Raw genomic sequence first — 23,604 nt, forward strand, 5'->3', positions numbered from 1 at the left:
ATTTATTTATTTATTTATTTTAAAGACTTCACCTCCAGAGTCCAGAAGTCAGTCACATTTATTGATTGATTGATTGATTGATTGATTGCATTTGTATGCCGTCCCATCGCATAGCCTCGGGACGGCTTACATAAATAAGCATCTTTAGAAACACATCCAGACAGGCAGAGGCCTGTCCATTTATTGGGATATCTTTATTTTTAAGCAATCTATTAGGAATATACAGTGGTACCTCGGCTCACAAACTTAATCCGTTCTAGGACTCTGGTCATGACCCAAATTGGTTGTGAGCCAAGTCAAATTTCCCCATAAGGTTCAATGTAAATAAGGTTACTCCGTTCTGTAACTATTTTTTTGTAATCACAAAAATTTGAAGCAAAGTGACAAAGAACAACTAAGATTGTGGCCATCTCCCCCCACCCCCAGCACAATCATGACTGCGATTGCGCCATCTTTCCTTCATGAGCATGACCATGGCCATAGACGGGTGTGATCATGGTTGCGCTTGGGCAGGGAGGACAGGCGCGATTGCGGCCATCTCCCCCCCACCCCCAGCATGACCCCGATTGCACCCGTGCAGGGAAGACAGGTGCGATCGCGAGCGTCACCCGATGCAGAGTTCGTGACCTGAGGTAACATTTTTCTAAAGTTTCTGTTCACAATCCGACTTGGTCATGAACTGAGGCATTCGTAAGCTGAGGTACTACTATAGTTAGAATGGACTAGAAGGCAAAAAATAAAACAAACAAACGACAGATGACACCCCAATGAATTGTTTTAAAATTCACCAATAAAATATCATTGGTGTTTCTCTGGCTGGATTTCAAAAAGGCTGCATTATATGCTCTTGTCTTTATTTTAGAATTGTATTTTAATGTTTTTCACTTTTATTATAAGACACTTGGAATTAGTGGGTTATTGGGCAACATATCACTCCTGCTAGTTGTGCTGTTATGTGTTGTCAAGTTGTCTCTGTCCTATCATTACATTGCATTTATATTCCATTTTGTTGCCTCTTGTGAATTGCCCAAGGCAACCCTATGAATTAGTGCAACTCTTTGAATGATCGTCCTCCAAAATGTCCTGTCCTTCACAGCCCTCAGTACTTCAAGGCTGTGGCTTCCTTAGGGAGTCAATGCATCTCGTATTTAGTCCCTTATCTGCCTTCACATTTCCTCAGTATGATTGCCTCCTCCAATTAATCTTGCCTTTTCATGATGTGGAGGAAGTATGATAGCTTCATTTTTGCCTCCAGGGAAAGTTCTGAGTTGATTTGACCTAGGACCCACTTGCAGGATATTCACAAAGCCCTCCTTAAAGCACCATGTGTTGAAGACCGCAGTCGTCTTGTCAGCTTTATTCACTGTCCAGCTAGTTACATATTTAATAAATAGATGATGTGTGCAAGCTAGGTGCCAGGCAATAAAGGAGTGGACTGAAGGCCTGTCAGAGCTTTGGAGGAAAGTCAGATATTGGCTTCACGGGCTGCAAGATTATTCAAGGACTTTGCAGGCTAAGACTGCACGTGTTATGCTTTCCCGTAAAGCAGCAAGGAATGGCACTTTTGCTATTTTAGAAGCAAACTTCCGCACGATCCTCCACGAAAGAGCGCGCTACGAAGGCGGGCGAAGCCGACTCAGCCTTTTGTTACCCGAGGGCGCTCCAACAATTTAAAAAGCGATGACGTCACGGTGTGGGAGACGTACCGGAGTACAGTAGTCCTATGACAACCCCGGAGGAGCCTCTTTTTGTTTCCTTGGCGTCCTCACGCGAATGGAATGTAACTGATCGTGAATAAAATCACGGCTTCGGTGTTTCTGGGGGGAAGATGGAAGAAAGAAAAAAAGAAATGGCAAGAAACAAATTAAGGGCACAAAAGCACTGCCCTCGCTGCCCCTTGGTTTGGCAAGCATCCGTTTATATCCGGAACTCCTTCGCTGTAACTAGCAGTTGCACGGCGGAAGGTGTTCTTTGTTGCGCCGCCCGGGCTGCGGGGCATTGTGGGGGGCCGCGTTTGAAAACCGTTGCTTTCCCCCCCCTTACCTTCCCCTCTCCCTTCGGCGGGCTCTCTTAAAATGGCGCCCTAAAGCCAGGCAAGCCCCGGATTGGGAGGTTTGGAGGAGCGGCCCCCTGAAGAGGGGGACTGTTAGTGGGAGCGCGCCCCTCCCTCCCGCCGCCCATTCGAGGATGGCGAGCCCGGATCAGAAGTCCCCCAACGTTCTGCTGCAGAACCTGTGCTGCCGCATCCTGGGCAAGGGCGAAGGTAACTGCTTAGCTTGCCTGCTCCCCAGACAGCCCGTAAGAGACTTCTTCAGCCCCCTGCTAGGCTTGATCTCTGGAGGGGAGGGGGCGGGGTGGGGGAAAGGATCACGGCTGCCTCCCTCCCTACTGTCAGAACCACTTGTGCTCTACAGGCGGAGCAAGGAATGCTTTCCGTCTCCCCTCCTCCCCAATAACAATGTCGCATGCCGACGAAGGGGGCAGCTGCCGCCGTGTCGGTGGGCGAGCTGAGCAGCCCAGCTGGTTCACGTGCCCCGGGAATCGCTTGGGGGAGTGGACGGGGTTGCTATCGAGTCGCTTCCTGCGCCTCAGCCGCCTCCATCCCGCCCAAAGAGGAGCCTGCGGAATAGTTAACGTGTAGCATAGGAAGAAGGCTGTAGTGGCACGTCTTTTTGTTCATCTAAAGCTTAGCGAGTGGCCTGAAAAAGTTACTGCGCCTCCCAGCCTCACCTATTTCACAGGGCTGTTGTGTGTATGATGTGGGAATAGCGTCCTGTCCTCAACTCGGAGGGTAGGATGTAGCCTCATAAGAGCTAATACAACAGGTATGCAGCACAAAACTCAGCCTGACTGCTGGAGCACTGAACATGAATTATGAGGTTCATTTATGCCTTGGTTAGCTGCAATGTTTACTGCAGATTGTTGAGACGCTGCTTAAAAAAAAAAAAAGCAAACACCCAGCTCCATCCTATGTTACTGGATAAAGAGGAACATACAATAAGTAAATCATGGACTATATTTGAGCCAGTGTAGGCAGAATTTGGAAAGGTAATTTTGCCTAGAGAGCCAAAGGTTAGCTTTCTATAGTCTAATGCCCAAATACAACCATAGAAACTGTAAAAGACTTCCAGATGCAGTTTTGACAGATTATTATAAGGGATTTTAATATACATGGTTGTGAGCAGATAAAGATGTTTCCATAAGTTTAGTGCACAATCTTATATGCTGTTTAGGCATCCATAGGAAGTGCCTTTGCAGCCAGCATGGAAAAAACTGCTGGCTGTGACTCTGAAGTTGCTAGAACAACTTTACAAATGGTGTTTTTCAGGTGGTCTGATGGGAGGGGAGGAGACAGGCCTCTCCAGCATACACAGTGGTGGGAAAAGCATTTATGCTACTTTTAATTGCACTTCTTCCACCCACCATAGGATGCCTGCTTTGGAGACTGATGGGCACCTGCCCTGGATTGCACTGTTAATTTGTTAGTTAGTGAAGTAGTTGTAAACTCCACTTCCTAAGCAAGATGCAGAACTTAGTGTGCACTGCTTAAATACACACAGCTGGTAGAGAAATTATAGTATTGTATGTTACAGTATATCCTCTTAATGAGAAAATAGCTACCTTTCAAAAGGGGCAGTTGAAGAGTCAAAGATAGAGGAAAAAGAATAAGAGCAAAAAAAAAAAAAAGTAATTGGAACTGTCCTCCTTATACTGTAGACTGCAACATTCCTTCCATCTTGGCTTGGAAATCAATCTAGCACTAGTTTGATTACCAAGGCAAAATGTTCAAAACAAAAAAAAATGCATCTCATCCTGAAGGATAACTAAAAATATCCTACCTTATTCTTAGATACCTTAGGATTTTCCACTTCAAAGCTAACACAGTTACTTCCATACATTCAGGAATATGCTTTGATTGAGCTATATCTGATCAGGGTATTTATAGGGAAGGCCAGCAAATCACATGGTAACACAAGTTGGTGTTTAGTGTTTATGGTAGCAGGCCAATTCAAGCCTGCTGACCAGCTGATGTGGGTGCATGCATAGGTGATGATGCTGGTAGTGTACTTGACGTGGAGATCAGGGACTATAATAAAATCTCTGGGATAATGAAGTCATAAATAGCCTTGGGCCTGGGATACATCTGTTATTCCCTGTGGAACTGTGTTGGCCTTTAATAAGGGATGGCTATTAATTCTGTTAATGCCATTGCCCAATTGTGGCTGCTGTTCCGTAGATAGCATAATCTTTGGTGTCAGGGTAATTATTACAGTTGAAATGCAGTTGTGGTTTGTTCCTTTTTCATGGAATGAAACTTTATTATGTGGACTTTTAATCACATGGCTATCACCATCATTAATTTCTGTTTTAAAAACTATGAAAACTTCTGCACAATTTTTTGATGCTAAAAATTATAAAAAGACGGCAAAACAGTGATGGCTATGCCAATGTATTGCTTGTGTGTTTTGGAAGAATTGTCAGTGGGTGTCACCGGAAAAGATTATGAACAGATCACAAAAGTGAAAAATGTGTTAATGTGACCAAAAAGGGGTTTATAATCCCTAGGACAAGCCATGGGTTGTCAAGACGGATTGTTGCTTCAAAACAAGGTGCTCTCCTGAAAGTACTCTAGTTTTGCTCAGTTTAACAACCCACCATGGCTAGTTTTCCACAATGTTTTGCTGTGCCAATGGAGACCTAGTCAATAGTAGTTTTTAAACATTTCTTTGAAATAGGAGAAGTTGAGGAGATATCATCTTCTGACTTCAAATGGAGAAAGCTTTGTAGTAAATAAGAGCTATTGCATATGTAATAACTTCCTCCTGTTCTTTGAAGAAAAGATAGCAAATGCTTGATGCTATAGGAAATTGGATTCTATGGCTCAAAGGTCCATATTTCATTAGATGTTTCATTAGACATTAGACTTCTAAAGCATCTTCAGAAAGTAGTACTTGTGCTCTGTTTACTACCTGTTGTTTTTGGAAAATAACACAATCCCATGATTTAACCAAATATGCTTAATTTCTTAATCTTGAAAAATGTCTAGAAGGCACTAGCTGTAGCTGTGGCAGTTGAAATAGTTCTATTCTTGAACCTTTTCTAATTTAATTTTCTGAATTGCAGCAGCTAACACTATCTCTGATTTTTAGAGAGGATTTGTTCAGAGTGGTTTCTAGGCTTTGTATAGCAAAAAGTACAATTTTGAGTAGAAATACCTCTGGTGAGAAGAGTATTTTGGAAAAAAAGTGATTAAGAACATTTTTTTCTAAGCATTAGAGAAATTTCCCTACCACAGAAGCATGCTTAGTTTAAATGATTAAACTTTGCTCTTAGAGCATGTCTGCAATAAAGCCATCAGTTTTTCTATTTCCTTTAAGCACTTCGTGAACAGAATTGCCTTGGCGCTGTCAATTCTTTGGAGAATTCTTCATAAATCCTTTGATTGTGAAGCTATTAACTTTTTTCTTTTTTTTGAAGTTGTTGAAATCTACAAGCAAGCAGGTGTCTTCATAGTTGTGCTCTGTCTGCTGTACACCATTGCTAATTTATATCCTACTTACGTGGTTCTCATGTTTATGAAGTGTAGCTGTCACGCATTTTAATGAATTCCCTAGTGGTATATACTTTAAAGTTAACTGTCTCCTATGGAGAAAAAAAAATCTTCTAATTTTTTGGTGTATGTCAATTCAACATTTCTCTTGTGTTAATGTAAAGGGATTAGATTACAGTTAACTTCCAATGGGTTGGAGGCTACATCACTGAAAGACTAATAGATAGGTTTAAAGAAATGTTGCATTTTGTCCTTGGAGGGATATTTGGTTTGTTTATTTTTCTGTATGTGCCAACTAGGAAAGACAGTAGCATCTGTAAGGTGAAAGCTTCTTTCCTAAAATGCTAGTATGCAGAGCATTTGGCATTTGTCTCTGTAGTACAGGATCTGTCCTGCAGCCCTTCATTTTGCTCACCCTGTCTGCAAGATGTAGAATTAAGTGTCTAACAGGGAAGCTGACTTTAAAGAGCAGATAGGGAGTACAAAGGGTCAGCTTTTTATCTCAAGATTGCTTGGGTTAAAATAATGGTACTCATACTATTTCTCTTTTTTCAAATTGTAAGTTTAGCAATTTCATACAGTATAGAGATGTGCTACCTTTATTCCATTCTAAGTTCATCAAAAAGAGAAAATGTGTAGGCCTTTAGCCTTGAGATGGTTACTGAACACTGTGTGTATGTGTTTGTGTAAATATCTTTCTATCCATCTCATTTTTGATTGCTGTTTCTTTATGCAAGCCCAATAAGCAATACCATCTCCGCATAAAATAGAAGTATCAGCAAACTCAGGTTTGCAGGACTATAAAAAAAACTTGAGGGGAAAATAATCTGGTAAAACCCACCAGTAAGGACTAAGCATGAAGGGGAGCACAAAATGTTGACAGTGAATGGCATGGCTGGGAACCTGAACAGTGGGTGCTCCACACTGCAACATTTTGTTGCAGGCTACACATTTTATTTATTTATTTACTTACTTACTTACTTACTTACTTATGACATTTTTACCCTGTCCTTCCTGATAAAATGTCTCATATTTGATAAATGTTACATGTTCGTAATGCTTTATTTTCCTCCAACTATTAAAGGTAAAAACATACCAAATGTTGCAGAGAGATTTCAAGGCCTCCTTAGAGTAGAAACTGAATATTTAACATAGCAAACTTTGAAGGAGTAGTGAAGATAAAAAACGGCATTAGGAGTAGGACAACAACAATGCATAAAGGATACATAAATTGGGATCCATTGGCAGATTTATTGGAAGCAGTAGTTGTTCTCATGCACATCAGAAGACGAGGAGGAGGATACAGGAAATAAGCCCCTCTTTTGGTTATACCATGGGCCAGTGTTCACTGCAGAATTTGTTCATGAGAATATAATACGGATCTAAACTTTTGGTAGTGCACAACAGTATAACAGTAGTACTAACTACTATTGGATATTGTATACAACTGGAGTGGCGGAGAGAACTCTTCCTCCCCAGAGAAATTTAGTGCTTGAAGTAGGCAGGGGAAGGGGTTAGAAAAATTCACTGATACATCTTACAGGGAGGGAGCATCTTCCTTAGGATGTTATTTAGAGATGGGTTTAGTGTGTGCTGGGATATGTAAGGTTCATCTTAATCCAACACTTTCTTATTCTGGTAGCATGTACTGAACTGTAAGCATCCAAATGAGCACTGTCAGAAGTGGTGTAATTATTTCAAGGAGGTTGCCTGCAAATATGAGCATCCCTGCTCAGATCAAACCATTCCCAATATGAGGTGGGCACAGCCTCCTTGTGAGCTTGCCCTGAATGAAATTACGGTTGCAACCTCCACCATTTGCAACTAGAAATTGTGGACTTGTATGCAAGGGCCATGATCCCTGCTGTATCTGACACTCTGGCTGGTGCCTTTCCTGCTCTGCATTTTCTGTTATGGCCTCTCCACATTTTCCCACAGCAACCCTTTTCTCCCTTGAGAAAAGGAAGGAACTGGCAGGGAGGGAGGGTGAGCTGGGAAGAAACTGGGCTGCTCAATTGTTAGGGTCAAGCAACAGAAAATCCCACAGAGGATTTTTGATCTTTGGATTTGAACACTTAAACAGCCCCATAGATTTGTGGGCTGTATGAACTTGTTTCCCTCTGCTCCTTCTTTTCAAGTCATCTGAAAGTTTTCTTTGCTGGGCTAACATTTACTACCTGGTTGTTGACATGTGCTGCTTTGTTGGCCTGACCATGAGTGATGAAAATGTCAGACTGTTTTTACTTCTTTAAGGTAGGAGCACTGTATCCTTAATGTGCTTGTAAATAGACTTCAAGCTTCTATAACCCTGCATTTTAGCTATGGCAGTCATCCAACATATGTTTCTTAGCTCTGTGCTTCCTGCTTCCAAACAGAAGGTACTATTAGACTAAAAATTTTAGTAATACGGAAAGACTTTATATTCATGATACTGTATTAAAATGATGAATTTCAAGGTGTGTATGTACATCCTTTTATATCTACTTGGTTGCATGCAGTCTCTTATTAAATGTTGTCTCATTGTGATTTATTTCAGCTGATGTAGCCCAGCAGTTTCAGTATGCAGTGCGAGTCATTGGAAGCAACTTTGCTCCTACAGTTGAAAGAGATGAGTTTCTTGTAGCAGAAAAAATTAAAAAAGAACGTATGTTTATTTCTTATTTTTAACAACATTTTGATCTTAAGTTTTTTAATGCATAATTTTTGTTCATTATAATGGAGCATGACTGCATTACTGATCAATACAAAATGCCTATTTTCTAAGTATAATTAATAAATACATTTATAATTGTTTTTGTATTTTATAACTCTTAGTAATATTGCTCTTTTAGCTAAATTTAACAGAAAAATATGAGTTGATAGTGATATATTGAGCACTTCTGAACAATTTTTTAGCCCTCATGATGACAGAGAAAATATGAAACATAACTTTTATAGCAATGTTTCTCCAATAAGGGTAGATTCTGTAGTTTCACACTCATTCAGTCTGCATTATAATTGCTAGCAGCAACACAGAGAAAGATTATGAAGTACACATGATGCTGACCTCAGTTGTCCAATCTTAAGTATGAAAGTGAGCTCACAGAACTGTTGCAAGTGAAGAAAAAAGGGTAAGGAGGCTTAAGGGCTGTATCTGCAGTCCTGTACACATTTACCACATTGAACTCAGTGAGACTTACTTCTGAGGAGTCATGTTGAAGATAAGATTCAGAGCAACAGAATGAAAGTTGGTCAACTGTGGGGTAAATTAGTGTGGGAAGCTTGGGTGTATGAGTCCTGCATTTTTGTGGATTCCATAAGGAGGTAAGCTGCTTTATCTCTCCGTATATTTATTTACAAATATATCACAGTATTTTAACACAGATGATTGTCTTAACTACCTTTAACTATCTTTTGTTCCAGGATTTTTAGTCTCTTGCAATAGATTGTGGGCACTTATAGAGCAGTTATCCTTTTTGTCTTTAAAAATATAAAGTTCTTGTGTATGTTGGACCCCTGAAGTAGCCCATTTTGTACATCAAGAGCCCCTGGAATTAAAAAAAAATTCTCTTCCAGGAGTCTGTTGTACAGCAGAGCTTTCTTCCTTTCATTTTAGTAGCACGTGGCTCTGACCTTGGTTGATATACACCAAAATGGAGTCCTTTGTGCAAACTGGAAAATGACATGTTCCAAGTATGGAGAGCTTCTTTTGAGACAGGCATACAACTGATTGACCTTAGAGTTGGTTTTTGCTAACTGCAAGTTTCAGTTGATGTAAAATCATACAATGTTTTAGTTCATGCACTCAATATTATAATTTCCAAAGAAACATTTAGACAAGTGTGAATATTAAGAGGGGATCATTTGTAGTTAAATAGTAGAAAACTAGGCAGTGATGATGTCATTCACTCTGACTTGTGGTCAGACATGGAACCCTATGTTTGTTAAAAAAAAAAAAAAGTCTTTGAAGAACAAGCCAATATTCTCATCTCTTGGTATGGAAACATTTTCTGTGAGCATTTCTGAATAACGTCAGATAATTGCTTTAATTATTGTGAGCTGTAACAGGCTCACAACATATATATATTGAAATAACAAATTGGCATATGTATGCTGTATAGGCTATTGGCTACATATCAGAAGTATTCCGATTCCAGCACTTTTTACCTTATAACTTGTAAAGGTATATAAGGTATTTGAAAATGAGTGAAAGATGATATCTTCTTCATTATTACTCTTAACAGTACAAACACTTGCATGTTTATTTTAAAGTAAGCCCTATTGTTATGAGTGAACCTTATGCTCTAATGAGTGTGTTTAGGATCACAGACTGAGCAAACCATATCCATGAAGCATTCCTGCTGGAAGAGGTTAGGATTGGGTGGAGGTGTCCCTCTATAGGCCCCTGTTGGTGAAGAGTTGCTGTGCCACAAAAACGCTTGATGCGCTCTTGGATTGGTCTATGGTTAGGAAACTACCACTGCCGGTCAGTTAAAGGTCCCAAATGGGTTATTCCAGGAATAAAGTAGCTCCAAAGTCCCATCCATTAGGGTCCACACTTCACTAGGCTAGCACTGACATAGGAAACTTCCATTGCATTTTGGCTTGCAAGGTGGGTGGGATCTGCTTCTTCCGAAGGGTGGCCCCCCCACACACTTTGACCACTCCTGTGGTCACTGTGAGCCAGCAGGGCTATGGACGAGATATTAGATTCTCTGATTCACTCCACTGAAAAATCCTAAGAGTTTCCTAATTTCTTCCTGAGTGGAATAACAGGAGATTATTTTGCATAGATTGTGCAATTGCTTTAACTATTAGCCCTTGAAGACGTTTTGAAGAGCAGACTGTTTATCTAAATGCTCTTGGCAACATTATATTGATTTCATGATTGTTTTACCCTAATGCAGCTTGGAAAAAACTTTGAATTTAAGGTGAAATGAAAGTTGTATTCAAATAAAAAATGCATTGGCTGAAAATATTTGCAGTGTGTTATGTTTTCCTGGTGATCTTTCTTGGCTCCTGCCATAGTCACATGGATAGTTTTTTTGTTTTTGTTTGGTTTGCTTTTTTGATTATAAAGTGATTTGCATGATCAGGAAAAGTTCTGATACATTGGCATTATGAGGCAGGCAATCTAGCTATGACTTTTAACTCTGTAGAATGAGCCTCAAGTCAAAAGGGATATAAAATGGAGAGAAATAATGGCTTGGATATTAGGTGCTTTTGAGCCATTCGCTCCTTGCACACTGTATCACAGAAGATAAATTCTCAGCTACCTTTTACACAGAAAAACTGATGGGTGACAAACCCACAAAAATGTATTACTTTTTAATATGCATGCATGCATGCAGCTTCCTTCTGCAGAAGCTGATGTTTACATTGCCTTTTAATATAAGCAGTCTTTGCACGACTAGCAAGTGTGTACTGGTGTGCTTTGCTAAATCATTCACAGTTGAGTCCTATGACAAGCAAGGTTGTAAAAGTAACCAGAAACCTACCAACAGTTGGCTTGTCATTCCTCTAATGAGCCAGAAATCAACTATATACCCTGGTTTTGAACTATATCTTGTTAGAGGAAAAGCCTTCTAATGACAGTAACTTCTCAGTTTGTTTAGCCTAGCCTTCTCCAATCTGATTCTCTCCTGAAGTGTTTTACAAGATAGCCAATGCCATAGAGTGGTTAGAGTGTTGTCCTGAGTCTTGGAAAATCTAGTTCTTTTCCCCACTTGGCCATGAAACTCACTGGGGGACTTTGAGCCTGGCATTGACTCTGAATGTAACTGATCTTGCAGATCTGTTGTGAGGATAAAATGAAGAGGAGTGTTCTTTGGAAAAAGACAGGCTATAAATGAAGTAAACTTCTGTGATTCCCCCATCATGACCAATTTCCATGTTACTTCAAGATAATGGGAGTGGTAGTAAAACACACTAAGTTGGGGGCTGCTTTAGCTTCTGCTGCTTGCATGAGGAGTCCTGCAGGAGCAAATAGCCAGTGTGTACCCATCTTGTTTCTATGGGCTGTCTGATTACTGTAAGCTACCATTCTTAGCACTTCTGGTGTTACAGTGCAGGCATGATCATAGTGTTAATGTGGATGTCCTCTGTAGGAACAATATCAAGTAGGACTTTATTTTTGTGTAAAGTGACATGTGGAATTAAATAGGGGTTTATTCTTCAGACATAACTGGAAAAGTATTTGCATAGTACAGAAACAACTGATACCAACAGCACTGGCCTTCACTGAATGCACTGAATGACATAATCATGCTGGGTAAAAGTACAAATTGGTTTAAGTGTTAATATTGCACATGATAAGCTTATAATGGCCCTAATATGCCTTTTCTCTTTATAGTTGTGCGGCAGGGAAGGGAAGAAAATGCTGCTGTATTTTCAGAGCTTTACAGAAAACTCCACTCACAGGTACAAGAATGAGTCCAGATCCTACAGTCCAGATCCAATGTGTAGATGGGTGGATAATCAGTGTTTTGAAAATGTTTTGTGTTTGCTAATCTCCTCTCCTGTGAAACACTAAGAGCTTATTTTTGATGAAAATTAAAAAATAGCATTTATTTTAGTTCCCTAAATTACTTTTTATGGGAAAGGCATAGGTCAGCAAAAATGTTTTTACTTTTTATGTTAAACTTACTGCTATCTGTGTTTAACATAATGTATATTGATTTATCGACTGAGCATTCTTTTAGCCTCTTAAGTGATCTTGGTTTTCTGTCTCTTATATTTGAGGTCTAGGGTTCTGGAAACATACTTGGTGATTGAGAAATTATGAGTCAGGTTTGACAGTGAAGTTCAGCAAAGTTCACAGACTTTATGCTGCAAGAAAGCAAGTTATTCCCTGACATTGAGATCCTTTCTCCTTCACTACAGAGCCTAGTTCAGTACATTCCAGCCTTTTGAGCAGGGCTCGTGGGGAGATCCTTTGGGTCTGCAGCACAGATCTGCCAACAACCCTTCCAAAGCAATTTGCCACTTCCAGAGTCCACTTTGCTGGGTGCTCAAGCCTCTTGGCAACTCTTTATCTTGCTCCCGCATTGGTTGTGTGTGTCTCCACTGGAAGTGCTATGCAAAATGGGGAAAAAAATTAAAGAGTAGGCTGTCATGGGACCTGCGGGCTTGACCCTGGCACTTCCTTTTGCTGCCTGATTGGAAAGTGAGGGGGATGTTGGAAGCTGCTGATGTAGTCTGAGCAGCCAGGATGGGCCTTCCTGACCCTCTGATTCCTGAGTGGCTGCTCTCCCATGCCAACTCCTGGCACTGGGCCTGCTTCTTGGAGCAGTGGAAGAGTCACTTACATATAGTTGTGTGTGAGTTTGCATTCAGTTCTGGGAGATCTTTCTGTTTTTTCTTTAAGCCCTAAATAAGTGTTTCCTCTTATGTCGCAGAACACCAAACAAACTAGGTCTGAAAGAAAGCCCCAGAAGTCAGCTATTAAGCATGCAATTAAGAAAGGAAGCATTTTCCCTTTCTGCTACTTTATATGAGTACTTCATTGCATTGTTATCATAGTCTATTCACTGAAACAGCACTAGGCAGACAAGCTTTGAAGGATGCTTGAATGGCATCATCAGATCTGGGTTAAATAGGTCCTTGTCTGGTCTTTTTAAATATATTTACAGAAAAGAATCCCTGTGTGCAAAAGTGAGGTTAGTGGCAGTTAGCCGTTGATACTCTGTTTGCATGTGCTCCCGCCATTTTGCACACCCTGATTTGGAAGGCTTTAATCAATTTGACTCATGCAGCTGGATGAGGAATGTCCCCTTTTTGCAGTAAGACCAGTTGTGCTCAATAGTTGTTATACCATTTGAAACGAAGCATCTCCTACCAGTCCCACCCTTAAAATACAAAGTGGACACTAGTTGCTCATGGGCAAGTGCTCCTTTTTCTAATACTTATTTCTTGTGATAGGGTGTTCTGAAAAACAGATGGTCTATCCTCTACCTCCTGCTCAGCCTTAGTGAAGATCCACGGAAGCAGTCAAACAAGGTAAATTATATTTTAATTATTTCAAATACATATGTATATGCTGCCCCTTAAATCACGTATTTTAAAGTGGTTTACAAAAATTAAAAGTAAAAGACATGCAAAATAACCAGCATAAAAGTGAAATTGAAAGTCAGATGGTTTAAAATACTGAAGATGCTTTAAAATGCCTGGGCAAATAAAAATGCCTGGGCAAATAAAAATGCCTGGGAAAAGAGACACCTTCTGGAGAGGGCATTTCACAGATGCGGTTCTACGGCTGCAAAAGCCCTTTCTGTCGTGGAAAGAAGCTGGGGGATGTGGCAAAGAGCGTCAGCCAGTGCTCTTTGCATGTGGTCAGGTTGGTGTTCCAGGAGGCATGAGTCCCACTGATGTTGAGCACATCAGTTATCTGTAAAGATTTTGGGAAAGACTGGGGCTGGCTCTGGTTAAAAGCGTATACTGTGTTTTATTCTCAGTTAGTTACAGGCACTTAGTAAAAAGCAACTGTCATAGGAAGAGTGTGAGTATTTAATCAAGGGATATGGGGTTCTTTAAAATTATTTTTTCCCCTTTCAAGGTCTCAAATTTTGCTGCACTCTTTGCTCAAGCACTACCACGGGATGCTCATTCAACTCCTTACTACTATGCCCGGCCTCAGAGTCTTCTGCTGAATTACCAAGACCGAAATGCCCAGTCTGCTCTGAATTCTGGCAGTATGGGCAGCAGTGGGATCAGCAGCCTGGGCATGTATGTCCCAAACGGGCCAACACCAACTCCGCAATCATTTCTTCCAGGGTAAATGAAACTAGTTCATCTTGCAGATAAGCATTCAGTGATTTCTACTTCAGTAAATAGTAGCTGAGGTAAATTGGGAGGCTTGCTTTCCAAAGAATTCAGCCTGAATAGAATACAACTGTCATCACAACATGCTACTAAGGGTTAATTTGAGTTATTTATTTCAGTTATTTATAACCTGCCCTTCAATGATGCTGCCCTCAGAGTGGCTTACAGTGAAATCAATATGAGCAATTAGAAAGTTGAAACAACAGAGCAATACAAACATTTCAGCAGGGACTGAAACCAAATTAGAATTATTTTTAAAAATCTATAGGTAAATAAGAAGGCCTTTGCTTGGTGCCAAGAAGACATAAAAAGTAAGTGTTAGGTGAACTCCCATGGGGAGAATATTCCATAGATAGAACTGAGAAGCCTTTTCTAGCCACTGCCTACCTAACCTATAAAAGCAAGCACAATTGGGCATTATTTTAACCTGTGTGTACATTTGTGTGGGAGAAGAGATTCTTTCAGGATTGTTGGAATCACCATAGTTATATGCTTATGACTGCATAATAATTCCATGATAGTGGCAAGGCAAATATCTGAATGTAAGCACAATTACCTGAGATAAAGTCCTAGTAATTATTTTCCCCTTTCCTGTTAATTCCAATTTTCTGAGGCAGCAGAGAGAAGTAGGCACCACACCCAGCTTTCAGAACCATTCAGTTTGGGTCTGACATCCAGGATAGTAGGTGATTTCAGTTTCCAGGGCTGTCCCATCCCTTAATATTTTCTCCAGAATATTTTGTACCAGAATTGTGGCATTAGATATATTTTAGCAGTTTGAGAGGAATAAACTTTCCAGGAAGGTGTGTAGTTTTTATCCCTTGATACTGTAGCCACTTGACCGTAGCCAAACGGAGGTGTTGCCCCAGTTGTGAAGCCTGGTCTACCCATGGGGATTTTTTAAAATACACTTTTGATTATTTGCCTCATCATTTTTCGTGATTGTAACCAAAGTGCTGAACAGATGAGAATTGCTTTGTTCTGTTCTTTGCTTAATACATTTTAGAAGATATCTGCTGAACATCTAAATTTCTCAGGGCCTGCCTGCTCTTAGAATTTGGAACTCATGGCCCTACACTTTATATATAGTAAAACCATATAGCAGAAATGCTGGGGTGAGAAGACTTTTGTTTTATGATTATGGCACAATTTCATAATTTTCCTTCTACAAATGCCAGCCTTTCTTTTAAATAATTGATTTGCATTTGCAAGGCTGAATTAGTTGGATTGGTATTAAGTGACAAGGTGAAGAATTACAAAATGGTCAATTTCAAACGCTTTCTCAGTACTAATTAGTCTTGATAGCAACACTTTCCACATGTAATTTTGTGGCATTGAAATGTCATTAACTGCTGAAACTTTGGGTGTTGTAGGGTAACATAAATGGATAACATAAGACAGTTGAGTAACCAATTCTATTAATTCTAGTTTTTCTTTCCTTAGACAATCTTATCAGCGTGCAGGAGTGGGAGAGTGTCTCCGGCAACAGCTGGGGGCACGGCTTGCTTGGTCTCTAACTGCAGGACAACCTACATTACAGAACTCTACCTCAAAAGGCCTTTCAACCACTGTTTCACGTAATGTGCCACGGTCAAGACGGGAAGGGGACCTAAGTGGTGAGCAAAGAGTAATTATGCATTTCACTGTTCTCTACAGCCATCCATTCATAGTTTTCACCTCAGTTGTTCCATTTAAATAAACCTGCATTGTCTTAGTTCAGTGGGAATACCTCCTGAATTTGGAGTGCTTAACTTTAAATAGTTGATATAATTGCCAGGGAAATTGTATATTCAATTCCATGTATTTTTTGAGTAATGAACTTGGAGTAGAAAGTGCTCACTTAGATGCTTAACTTTGGCATATTCTGTCCATGCTGCCACAACACAGCAGTGGAATCCTGTGCAAGTTTACTTGAAAGACATTCTTACCATGTTTAATGGGAGATTAGTCAGAAGAATAGTGGGCTATCCTACACCTAACTCAAAAGTAATCCCATTGAGTTCATTTTTAAATAAATTTTATTAATAATAGCATATCATACAATACCATTCAGTACAAAAATTACATCCATGACACCTTAAAAAAATTAAAAAGTCATAAGGCTGCTTGGGAGTTTAAACAAATGCAGGAAAGAAGCTCATGACAGTATATCACATTTAGTTTAGACATTTATAGTAATAATGTAAGTTGGATTGGATCATAGTGTGCTGGATTCTAGTCATGGTGCAGGTTATGCATTTGAAATCTCCAGGACCAGGATCCAAAGAACCATGCAAATAATTCCATAGGCTCAAGGGAGCTTTTGATACAGAGGATTTTCAAAAACAGAATGTGAGAAGTCATGGGAGTGTGGAGTTCAATAAAAAGTGAAAAAGCCATTAGGATTTAATCTAAATTATTTAGATCCTTTTTATGGAGTCCATAAGAAATGGTTAACTAGCTAAAATCCAAAGGTGTGAAAGTGTGCTCTGCCACCATTGGGGTACGATTCCTGGAGAAGACTGAAATGGAGTTCTGCTAATACAGTGAGACTGGACTTTCAGATCAAGACATATATGTACCACTAATCTCTACCCTTAAGGTTAGGATTTGCCTGTTTCCTCTCATGCTTGACCCAGTCTTGCAAAGTAAACTGAGCCAAGAGGAAGCGCATGAATGCTCGTGGAATGAAAGTTGCATAACTGGCAACCTTCTTCCGTGTCAGATGTAACAGCACAGAGCCTTCTGCACCTGTCACAGAAGAGGGACACGGCTTGCGCAGCCCGTGGGGCTCAATTCCAGGTGAGCATCAGGAATGCTGGGTATGCTTGCCAGGAACTTAAACTCAGGGCTGCTGCAAAATGGACTGCAGTCTGGGGAGCCAAGCCCAGGGAATCTGATGGATTCCTGCCCCCAGAAAGATGCCTCACACATCCCTCACACACAAACACTACTCCCAAGAATAGCTACGAAAGGGTGAGTTACTCTTTGTATTTTTCTCTTAGAGACCTCTTCCAGTGTTAAAGAAATCTCTTATATTCATCACAATGAATGGATGGTTCTGGCCCACTTGCATTGGCTTCCTGTATGCTTCCATGCCCTCTTCAAGTTATTGATTTATCCTACAAAACCTTACACAACTTAGGAATGCAGTATATGATGGAGCCCCTCCCCTGGCTGTATCTGTCCAGACACTGCAATCAACATCTGTGGTCTTCCTCTGAGTGCCAATTTCACAAAACTTCAGAAGTCAGCAGAAAGTGGGACAGCCTTCTCAGTGGCAACCCCTCCACTGTGGAATGATCTCACCACTAAGACACCCTGGGACCACCTTTGTCATCCTTTCAGTGCCTGGTTAAGATGGCCTTCTATAGCAAGGCATGTAAAGACATTCAGGGATATTTAATGACAAGTCTACGACTGCAGGTGGCACAGTGGTTTAAACTGCTGTGCTGCTGGGCTGATAGATCGAAAGGTCGCTGGTTCGAATCTGCACAACGGGGTGAGTTCCCGTTGCTCCGTCCCAGCTCCTGCCAACCTTGCAGTTCGAAAGCATGCAAATGCAAGTAGATGAAAAGGTACCACTTTGGTGGGCAGGTAACAGCGTTCCGTGCACTTCGGTGTTTAGTCATGCCAGCCACATGACCACGGAGACTGTCTGTGGACAAACGCTGGCTCCCTCGGCTAGGAAATGGAGATGAGCACCTCCCCCTAGAGTCAGGGATGACTGGACTTAATGTCAAGGGGAAACCTTTACCTTTAACTTTACTTTGCATTACTTTTTAAATGGTTTTAAAATTGTTTTTAAATATTTGTATTTTGGAAATGTTTATGACATTATACTGTGCTTTATGAACCACTGTAAGCTATTCAGGGCAATTCACCTGTTGGATAATATAGAAACAAACAAACATAACAATAACAACAACAACTTGAAAGACCAGTAGGAAACTCGTTGATTGTATCATCGCAAAGCAAAACTTATGGGGGCAAGTACTGATCTTATATGTTCTGATCTACTGGTCCTGATTATTAGTTTGACTGCTTAGTTTTGCACAAGCATGGGAGACAGAATCAACCCTTGAAGAACACATTTTTTGAGGGTCCAAACATATTTCTTAAGTGCCACCTTCTAAAGTTGATCCTGCAAGTAGGTGTGGAACCACTGCAACATAGCACCCAACTCAGACAGTTACCCCAAAAGGATACTATGGTTGATGATACTGAAAGGTGTCAGGAACTCCGGAAGTATCAGTGGGGTGACACTTCCCCATTTCTCTCCTGGCAGAGGATATCATACAGGGGAATCAGATCAGTCTCCATGAGAAAACCTGGCCTGAATCTTGACTAAATGAACCCAGGTAATGGATCTCATCCATGAATACCTGGGTCTGGTTGGCCACTACCTGCTTGAGAAGGCTGCCCAGGAAAGGAGCATTTCCTACCAGTCTAAAGTTATTAAGATTTTCTGGGACCAGTGAGGATTTCTTCAGTGGTCTCGTTTCCTCCTTTTTGAGTGTTATTGAACCAGATTCTTATCAGATTCTACTGTAACAGTAGAATCTGTCCTGGTAAGAGATTTTATCCTGGAAGTGCCTGGCAAGTATGTTATAGCAGGCCTTGGATGGGTCTATAGTGCCCTTCAGGTCAGCTTATAGTAGATTCCAGCTGACCTGGAAAAGCACCACTGGGTGATAAGTAGAAGATAGAATAGAGGCAATGAGGTGTTCTCTCTTTGCCACCCTTGCTGCACCTATGTACACCTGATTATAGGCACCTCTCAGGACTTGATTGTATCCCCTGAGAGTTTTTCTTCATCTGCAGTGAAGTCATCTCCCATTTTATTTCATTGTTCTCAGCTCTGGGGTATACCATAGAGGCATATGAACTCTGCTACAGAGAGTGCTCTTAAGAGTAATAGTGTTCTTCTCTGTGTTCTACAGCTTGACAGGGCTTTACAGGAGTGCCAGCCATATCAGTCACAAACTCACTCTGGCTGCTTTATCTCTGGGGTGGACCATCATAATAGGGCTCCCACCCTTGTAGAGTCAGAAAGCCAACATCATTCAGAATTGCAGCAGGCAGTGACCAGTTCATGACAAAGGATCATGACAGATCATGATCAATTGATGTTGCCCACCTTTAGAACTCCATTTTCATGTCCAGCTGAAAAAAGCAAGTCTGCCACATGGGTTGATAATAGCTTGGTTGATAATATCTTAGGACAGTCCCCATAGGCACCATGGAGGCCATGAAGTCCTGAACCACTCCAGACAAGTTGCCTGTGGCATGTATGTTGACATGCTCCCTAATCAACAATCTGGGTAACCCCAACATCACATCTGAGACTACCTCTGCTAGGGAGGCTAACAGGTCCTGCAGAATTCCCAACCTCTCCTACTGGCTCAAAACAAGATGCAAATATTCCAGCCCACAAATTGGATGGACAGGCTGCCTGGGAAGGGGTGTGGGGAGGGGGAGAGAGGAGGGGAATTCATATAAACTATGACAGGCCTTGCCCTTTGCCCCCTGCCCCCCAGCCCCGAAGTCTGTCCTGATGCTGTGATTATGATTTTTTTCCCTGTGCTCTAACAGGATTCTTGGACAACTAGAATCAGTGTGTTTGATACCCTGCTCTGTGTGTGTGTGTTGGGTGAGGGGGGAGTTGGTGGAATGGAACAGGACACCTTGCCAAAGCTTTCAATTCATGTGAATGTGTGTATAGATTTTTTTAATGCATCACTCTCTATTTGTTTCATCTCACCTTTGTTGGCAATATCATTTTTGTTTACGTTGGCGTACAACTTGACAGCTGTGCAGTTTTTCCCTGGCACACGGGTGCTCCTGACAACCTGCCAAGCACCTGCTTGGTAGGCTGTCGAGATGTGCTCCCTCTTCTCCAGCACAGTAACTCTTCTTGGTTGTCAGGAGTATTATTTTGTTCACAAACTTTTTGCTCCACTTAGCAGATGAGTGAGGTGGGGAGAGGAAGGAGCCATAATCTCTACATGCAGGGAGGGAAGCTTTAATGTTGCAGAGATGATGCATGCTGTGAGTATGGGTTTGTTGTTTGCTAGTGCGCAAGTGGGAGTGCTTGTGTATGGACTGATTGTTGAAAGTCCCTAGTACAAGATCATTGAAATCATAGCACATTATTCCATTAACCAAATCATTGATAGATTTTTCATTTAGGAGGCAAATTAGTCTCATAAAATTGGCTAGAGAATATTCTTGTAGAATATTTTGTTTTCTCAATAACTTTCAGGGCAAACTTTCTTACATAAAACATTTGTTGCCTGCCTTTTCCTCTGTTAAACCTATAGTTTGACAGTCAATGGAATCCCTCTATTTTTAGGCATAATCACTGCTAAGACCCAGGTGATGTTACGTTGTCTCAGATACATTTGATGTGGATAAAAATGTGGACAGCAGTCCTTTACAAATACAGAAAAAGCTATCTTCATTTCTTAATTTATTGTGTTTATGCTGTGCCAGTAAAAAAAACATTCATTCTAGCAGATGTAACAGAAGGCATTCTGCCATTATGTTATGTAACTGCTACTAATTTGGAATTCTTATTCCAAATTAAAGGCTGTTTATAAAAAAGCAGATGGATTTTGTGCATTTTATAAATATTGAATGTTTTGGAGACTGTTGGAAAAAATACAAATATCTGATGTTCTTTGATTCTTAAATCCACAAACTGGAAATTGGGGATAGAATTAAAAATTCCTGTGATAATCCAGAATTATTTAAGAATTTGCAGCTCAAGATAACAGAAACACTTTAGAGAGTCTGTGTAAAAAAATGTATATTTTTGTAGTCATTACAAAGCCAGTATATTAAATTTATCTCATACTGTTTATATGGTTGTTTATGTGGTATTTGGAACAAAGTCTGAACATTTTGTATACAGGCTCTACAATTTATTATTTGTTTTAGATAAGGATGTTGGGGAAATCTACAACAGATTCAAATGAATGCAGATTATTCTGAATCCTGCCTGTGGATTTTGCAGATAGCCAGCTTATTCTGAGTCATATTGATTCTATGGAACTGCAAATTGATTTTTCACTTTTGGGGAAAACTAACTAAATGCACAGAGCTAATTTGAATTAGTGGAACTAGAATGAAATTCTGGTTTAAAAAACTGCTTCCATCAATGAGAGACAAGAGAACAAAAAACTCCTGACAATCCATAAAACGCAGATAGAACAGATTTAACAAAATCCATACATCTCAACTCCTGTATCACAGAAAGCTAAAATAGCACTGAAAATTATATCTGTGTGTGCTATCATATTGTGACCTTCTAAGAAAACCATTAGATGCTGATTTCTCAGTTGCCATCTCAGTTGATGTAATTGAGGTTTCCCAAGCTTAACCACATGCAAAGTAACTTTGAAGTTCCATAAAGTCAGCAAGACTTATTCCAATAAGTTAAGCTGGGCTATGAAACCAACATTTATAAAATGTTTAACCAAAAAGGAGCGAGATTAGCTGAACATTGCCCTGGCCTAAAACTGAAGTGGGGTACCTGAGGCTGCCCGTGTTTCTCAGGCTAAAGTCATGTTGGCTGTCAGCATGTGAGAGCTGTGCAGAACCTGCAAGTGTTTTTGGCTCTGGTTCTGCATGCCATCAGCCATGGCCCTTTGTTGACTTTCTGTGGAGCAGTAGCCCCTCACAGGCCAAGGCTTCCTCAAAGTGAGGAATCTCTGTGTGACTGAGCACAGAGGTTGCATTTCCCATCCTTACAGTTCTAAGCCTGAAACTCTTAGCTCAGTGGAACTCATGTGTAAGCAAATTTGGAGCAGTGACCTTCTGCCTTTATGGAAAGGGGGTCTGGCTGTCTATTGCCTTGGCCTTTTCTCTTTTTCATTTATTTTTTTCTGCATCAATGTAACACATATAAGGAAGTGTCACTGAATAAGGTGACAAATCTAAGCTCTCTTTTAACTCTCTTTGTCATTCTGTGCACTGTGAACCACTTGGAGTGAAAATTTCTTGCAGAAAAACAAGCATGTTTAAGTTCTAATATTCTTATAGTTAGCCCTATTGACAAGGCGCATAATGCTTAAAGTAATAGACTTGGTTCCTAAGGTAACTTTATTTAAGAAATTCACAGAAGGAAAGTTTCCCATCCTCTTGTGCCCCTGCATCCCCTGAAAATCCAGAGTGCTCTCCAGAGCAAAGTGGGATGAGGTATGGGTGGGGAATGAGTCGAAATTGGGCAGAGGTCCATCTAACATTCCTCAGTTGCCTCCCCCATCTCCCACTGTGCAGGATGGCACTGAGGCACACTTTGGCGAGCTTTATCGAGGTACCTAGAGGAAGGCGAATGGAGGAAATTTTCAGTTTGCAAATTCTTCACTTAGAATGCAAGCCACAATTTTTAAACTACAGAGGCATTTTTAGTTGACAGTCAAGGCAGAAAAAACATCTATTATAAGAAGAGTAAAACAAGAAGTCAGTTAAGGAGTGTGCATTTTCTGATATGCATGGAAACTGTGCATCATGCCTGAGTAGGTCTGCTACGGTGCGGAGCTAGAGGATTGCCTGCAAAATACAATGACAGATTACCATTTCTTGAGAATTCTGCTGTAAAGGTCCCTAACTGCTATGAATCACTTTTTGAACAGTACCCCCCCATGCCATGAACCCCCAAATAATTTTTCTTGAGGCAATTGGTGGTGCTCCGGGGGTAATTTCAAATATGAAGCATCCGAGCTCTGAGGAACCTGCAGTCGTACTCAACCAGCTGCATGTGGTTTAAAAGTATCCCAAAACTATAAGGTCTGGATGGGCAACTTGTGGCCCTCCAGGTGCTTTGAACTCCAGTTCCATTTTCCTCCATTGGCTATACTTTGCTAGGCCTGATGGGAACTGTGTGGCCCTCTAGATCTTTTGACCTACATTTCCTTGCTCCTGGTATATAAGGTTGATAGGTTTATTACATAAATGTGGTAGTTATTTTCTTACAGGTAGAAATAAATATTTGAGAATTGAGATATTTTCTTGAAATTATTGACTGTTTTTAGATTTAATAGTAAAATAATTTACTATTAGTTGTGCAACTATGTCAACACTTACCTTTGAATAAACTTCATTGAACCCACTGGGGTGTGCTCATAAGTAAGAGTGTAATATCCACTCAGAATAAATATCCTTTCAGAAGTAAGACCTATTGCCTTCAATACAGTTACTTCCAGTAAATGTGTATAGGTTTGTAGTCTAAACATGCCTGGTTTCAGGGCAGTAAAATGACAAAATTTACT

At 40.6% G+C, this 23,604-nt stretch overlaps 1 protein-coding gene across 2 annotated transcripts in view; it reads left to right on the plus strand.

Moving 5' to 3' along the window:
• Positions 1-2,009: 2,009 nt before the first annotated feature.
• The window catches only part of TUBGCP3 (tubulin gamma complex associated protein 3), an 87,446-nt gene continuing 65,851 nt past the window's right edge, over positions 2,010-23,604 (plus strand). The window contains exons 1-6 of one of the 2 annotated variants that reach the window (XM_044428740.1): positions 2,010-2,263; positions 8,088-8,195; positions 11,883-11,950; positions 13,451-13,528; positions 14,085-14,302; positions 15,794-15,966. In XM_044428740.1, coding sequence (XP_044284675.1) covers positions 2,188-2,263; positions 8,088-8,195; positions 11,883-11,950; positions 13,451-13,528; positions 14,085-14,302; positions 15,794-15,966 — 721 coding nt within the window. In that variant the 5' untranslated portion in view covers positions 2,010-2,187. The remainder of the gene's footprint in view (positions 2,264-8,087; positions 8,196-11,882; positions 11,951-13,450; positions 13,529-14,084; positions 14,303-15,793; positions 15,967-23,604) is intronic. The other variant, XM_044428739.1, reaches the window with a different exon arrangement.

Source organism: Varanus komodoensis, unplaced genomic scaffold (assembly GCF_004798865.1).
Source record: "Varanus komodoensis strain SLA01 unplaced genomic scaffold, ASM479886v1 scaffold2, whole genome shotgun sequence".
In the NCBI taxonomy this organism is placed as follows: domain Eukaryota; kingdom Metazoa; phylum Chordata; class Lepidosauria; order Squamata; family Varanidae; genus Varanus; species Varanus komodoensis.